Genomic DNA, 5,277 nt, shown 5'->3' with positions numbered 1-5,277 from the left:
GTCGCTATAGCCAGAATATTTCAACCTTATTTCGTTAAAAGTAGCTTTTTTTGGAAATTAAAAATAATTTTGTCTTTGCTTAATTATTTTTGTTTATGTTTTTAACTTTATTTTTAATGTCGCTATAGCCAGAATATTTCAACCATATTTCGTTAAAAGTAACTTTTCTTTGGAAATTAAAAATAATTTTGTCTTTGCTTAATTATTGTTGTTTATTTTTTTTTAACTTTATTTTTAATGTCGCTATAGCCAGAATATTTCAACCTTATTTCGTTAAAAGTAACTTTTCTTTGGAAATTAAAAATAATTTTATCTTTGCTTAATTATTTTGGTTTGTTATTTTTTTACTGTATTTTTAATTGTGCGGAAATAGTGGTAAATTAGAGAGAATCTAACACAAATAATTTTATTCATGTCGTATTTTTGTAAAGACAAAATATTACAATAAACTATATAATAAAAGTACCTTGTCTTATGCTAAATAAAACTATACAATATTGTATTTGAAATCAATTAAAATTCAGTAGATACTTAGGTAGGTATTTTGTAATATAATAAAAATTATACAATATAATATATACAACTTGCGTGTCAACATTATTATCCTACATTTGACAATATCACCAATCTTTTTTTATTTAGTTGTAATTTTTATATTTATTAATAACTGTTTTTACAACAAATGTTAGTTTTCTTCAAATCTTTTTTATTGAGTACAAACAATATGTGAGAAATGAAATAATCAACAGCAACAAACAAAATGTTTATAAGACCACTGAACATGTATCACAAACATGTTACAAATATATCTATGCTAAGGTGATCAGCATGCATTTCGACAGTTATCACAATATGTTTTGGACGTACAATTCGAATGTTGTTATATTTTGTTTGTTGTGCGTACATTTAGTTAATAATTCTACACATATGTATAATTATTTCACTGAGATTGAGACCTGGGTTAGTTTTAATAATAATATAATTGTAATTTCGTCCTGAATTGCGCACTGAGTTGGGTTAAATTTCAAGACACATTTGACCTTAGGTACAACGTTAATAACATTCACTACAATGAAAATTTCGAAAACTTTACAAAGGAAACTAAATATACAATCACAGAACGTTACAACGAAAATTTACAACTTAGTATTGTGAGTTCTTGACATTATTTAAATAAATACTATACAGAATGTACACGAAACTAAAGAAACCCAATAAGTACAAAAACAGCGTTATTTACAATTTTATTCTGCTTTTTCCTGCGTGTACATCTGAGATCAAAGCTTATTCTGCCGAACACTCTGCAATGATACATCCAAGAGAGCTAAAATATTGACAATTCAACGACAATTTTGTCAATCTTCAGGCACCGCACAGTCTCATCGCCTTGTAAGAGCACCTCTGACCTTCCTATGCTAAACTAGGTAACAAAATTTTATAAAACGTCTCCAAAATACTTATCCTCTCTATCACATTTCATATTAAATCTTCGGACCGTTGTTAAGTATTCTAAATATCTCTTACTTTATAAAAATCTAATTAACAATTACTATCACTATTTCATACAAGCAACAACATCCATACGGCTCAATAAACTTTTATTTACATTGCAATCGATTTAAATCTTTGAGTCAACAAAACAACAACTGTACAATTTGGAAACAGCACTTTTGACCATCAAGAGCACCAACATTGCCAAACGAAAATTGACTAAACTAAGTGGGTATGAAATAGTGTAAAGTATAAAAATTACAATCTCTGTTGGTTTAATTAGAAATAACCACAACCTGGATAACATAATTCACATCACAACCTTCCTAGCAGTCCAGTAAAGGTGACAAGACACTTAACTTGATTGACGTATCAGGTAAGTCCATTTACGAAGATATGACAGTGATTCGTGTTCCACTTTACATTGAGATCTCGTTAGTTGGTTTATGTGCAAAGTGCGAAAAATTCGTTGTATGCAACTCTAATATTGTCTTTGTTGAGTCATTATATACACCAATAAAAATTACATTAATTTCTAATAAATAAATTTCGTGTTTTAAGTATGTTGTACTTTCGAGACAGTGATCCTCATCACTGGAAGAAGTCTAATTAAGGCAATCACGCCCCCGTGCAATCGATTTCGATTATATCCTTCGGGACCTCAACAAACTGGTAGACGAGTCTTTGCCCATCAACTTTGGCCAAAATGCCCCTCTGGTAGTAGTACCTCAAGGCGCGCCCCATCGTCTCATAATTCATATCGGGCTTGTTCTTGTGCATCCCCCACAGCCTCGACACCGCCTTAGAATCCACCAATTTGAACACCCCCTTCTCCCTATTGGTCCATTTGATAAACCGCGGGCAGTACTCCCGGTCCTGCAGGAGTTTGAGCAAGAATTCCCACAAATACGTCGTCGAACCCTCCCGACTCTTCCTCTTGACGGAGCCAGGCTCCCCCATCTTCGTCTTCTTCACTTTCTTCAGCTTTCGGGGGGAGAAACCGAGCATGTAGGCGTCATCGTACACGCTAGATGTCGCCGCCTGGATCACCGAGGTGGGGATGGCGTGGCGCATGGGCGGGGAGGGGGGAGAGGGCGTCGTGAAGGGGGAGGCGGTGCTGTTGTGGTGGTGCATCTGGGTCTGCTGGACGTGGTGGTGCTGCTGGAGAAGGTAGCTGTTGTACGAATCCGGTACTGAAACAACGAAAATTTCGATATTACCAACCTTAAAACATGAAATACACTAGGCTCTTTATAGCACCCAAACATGTTTTTAATGTGTGGGAATGTCGTCGTTCTTTGAAAGGCTTTGTGTTGGAAAGTGGGTCAGCGAGGGCGTTCTTGAATATAGGGTAGTAAATAGGTAGGTAAGGGTGCACAGATGAGAGGTAGAGTTTCCGACCCCGGAAGCCAATTAAATAAAAATCACAAACAGGTAGCTGAAAGGTATTATGTTTTGGAAGACCTTTCAGACCGTGATTTGTTTACAAGAGGGAACAATTATTGTAATTTGGAAAATTGAATGTTTGACGCAGTTTGTGTTACTTTCACTATCATTTTTTTGTTTATTTTATATCTTAGAATAAATATTTTTTCATTTTTTATCAGGTCACCCATTAAATAAGAAAATGAGTTTTATCAGATGTAAATAAAAAGCGATTATCTGGCATAGAATTTTAAAATGTGGATAAACATAGCTTTTCGGACGTTAAAAAATAGTGTTTTGGGATAGTCACAAACACATTATTGGCTAACCTCACCGAAAAAATTTTTCTTCTGACGTTATATGTTGTTTTGATTGTTGTTGACGGAAGTCTAATCACGAATAATGAACAGTTTCAAGAATTAATTTTGTAAAAACACAAATAAGCAAGTTCATTTACAACATTTTCACATTAAAGTACTTAGGAAGTAATTATATAATTGTAATGAGTGAGCGGCAAAATTATAAAAATCTTATTCATTAAAATGCTCAAACAGGTCAATTTTCTGAAATTGTTTGTTTTTTGTTCATATTATTTCACTTTTTGGATATTTTTTTTTCCGAAAATTTTATGTAATATCTAATATTTTTTTGTTGTCATTTCGATAATTAAAAAATCTATCGAATTGACTAAAAAAATTATAGGTTTCCATTAAAAAAATGTCAATCTCGTCAGTACTTTAAAACCAAAAAGTGTAAAATTTTAAATCAAGTTGGAAATTGTGTATTTTTTTTAAACAAAATATTTTCAGTTTTAATAAGATTATTAGCCATCTAGCAAATGCATTTCTGGATTTTTGAAGTACTTTTTTCTTGAGAAAACAGGAAAAAAACAATTTTCTTCTATAGTTAATCGAGAAAATCAAAATATGATTTCTTCATATATCTGTCTACGTATATGACTTAAAACCTGCTAGAGTAACAATTTTTTTCTGAAAATACAAAGGAATTTATTACAAAAATTTAATTTATTATTTTTTTTTCCCAAAATAACATTTTGTTGTGAGAAATTAAGCCCTAGAGTTTTAAGTTCTAAAGACCTTCTCTCCAAGATATACCCTATTCTCAAAAATCCTATTACTTTTATTACTAGCAAATGAATTACTATATTTTCAAAGTATTTTATACTCGTATTTTCTTTTTTGTAATTTTTAAATATTTTTTTATTTGGGGAAACAGATTTTTTTTTCTAGATACAGTAGACTAAATTAAAACACTATGATTTCTTTATATATCTATGTGTATGACTTGAATAGCAACTTGAACCGATGGAACAATACAATTTTATAACTTACTTACATCAGCAATGTTCCTGTTGAAAATTCGTTTTCAGGAAACACGAATATCCCTGTATAGCTCGCAATTCGTAAAGAATTGTAAAAAGCGTATAAAAAATATAAAAAAAAACAAATTAAACCTATTGAAAACTATTTCGCTGAATCTGCAATGTTCCTGCTGGAAGATACCTTTGCAGGAATCAGTAACATCTCTGAATAGTTTGCAAATCGGAAACAATTGCAGAAAGCGTCAACTTCAACCGATCAAACAAAACAATTTTGCATCAACAATGTTCCTGCTGGAAGATACAAGTACGTTTGCAGGAATCACGACATCATTCAATAGTTTGCAATTGCAAAAATCGCATAAAAAAATATAAAAAACAAATAAAACCTATTGAAAACAATTTCTCTTGATCAGCAATGTTCCTGATGAAAAATTCGTGTGCAGGCAGGAATCAGGAACATCCCTGTATAATTTGCATTTTGTAATCAAATGCAGAAAGCGTCAACTTTAACCGATGGAACAAAACAATTTTTTTTGCATCTACAATGTTCCTGCTGCAGGAATCAGCGACCTCGCTGTGTGGTTTTATGCAATCGGTAAACAATTGTAAAAAGCGTGAAAAAAGTATAAAAAACAAATAAAACCTATTGAAAGCTATTTCTCTTGATCAGCAATGTTCCTGCTGGAAAATTCGTGTGGAGGCAGGAATCAAAAACATCCCTGTATAATTTGCAATTCGTAATCAATTGCAGAAAGCGACAACTTTAACCAATGGAACAAAACATTTTTTTTTGCATCAACAATGTTCCTGCTGCAGGAATCAGCGACATCACTGTATAGTTTTTCGCAATTGGTAAACAATTGTAAAAAGCGCATGAAAAAAGTATAAAAAACAAATAAAACCTATTGAAAACTATTTCTCTTYATCAGCAATGTTCCTGGTGGAAAATTGCAGGAATCAGGAACATCCTTGTGTAGTTTGAAATTCGCAATTAGAATAGAATTATAAAAAGCGTTTCA

At 32.1% G+C, this 5,277-nt stretch overlaps 1 protein-coding gene across 6 annotated transcripts in view; it reads right to left on the bottom strand.

Moving 5' to 3' along the window:
* Positions 1–392: 392 nt before the first annotated feature.
* The window catches only part of LOC123008027 (ecdysone-induced protein 74EF), a 176,644-nt gene continuing 171,759 nt past the window's right edge, over positions 393–5,277 (bottom strand). For all 6 annotated transcript variants that reach the window (XM_044403595.1, XM_044403596.1, XM_044403597.1 and 3 more), the window contains one exon: positions 393–2,684. In XM_044403595.1, the coding sequence (XP_044259530.1) occupies positions 2,110–2,684 (575 nt within the window). In that variant the 3' untranslated portion in view covers positions 393–2,109. The remainder of the gene's footprint in view (positions 2,685–5,277) is intronic.

The sequence above is a fragment of the Tribolium madens genome, unplaced genomic scaffold, assembly GCF_015345945.1.
Source record: "Tribolium madens isolate multiple individuals breed KSU strain unplaced genomic scaffold, Tmad_KSU_1.1 Scaffold_3;HRSCAF=73;Tcas5.2_LG2, whole genome shotgun sequence".
Taxonomy (NCBI): Eukaryota; Metazoa; Arthropoda; class Insecta; order Coleoptera; family Tenebrionidae; genus Tribolium; species Tribolium madens.
Note: the sequence above shows the minus strand (reverse complement) of the source record. Positions and strands in the feature narration are given on the sequence as shown.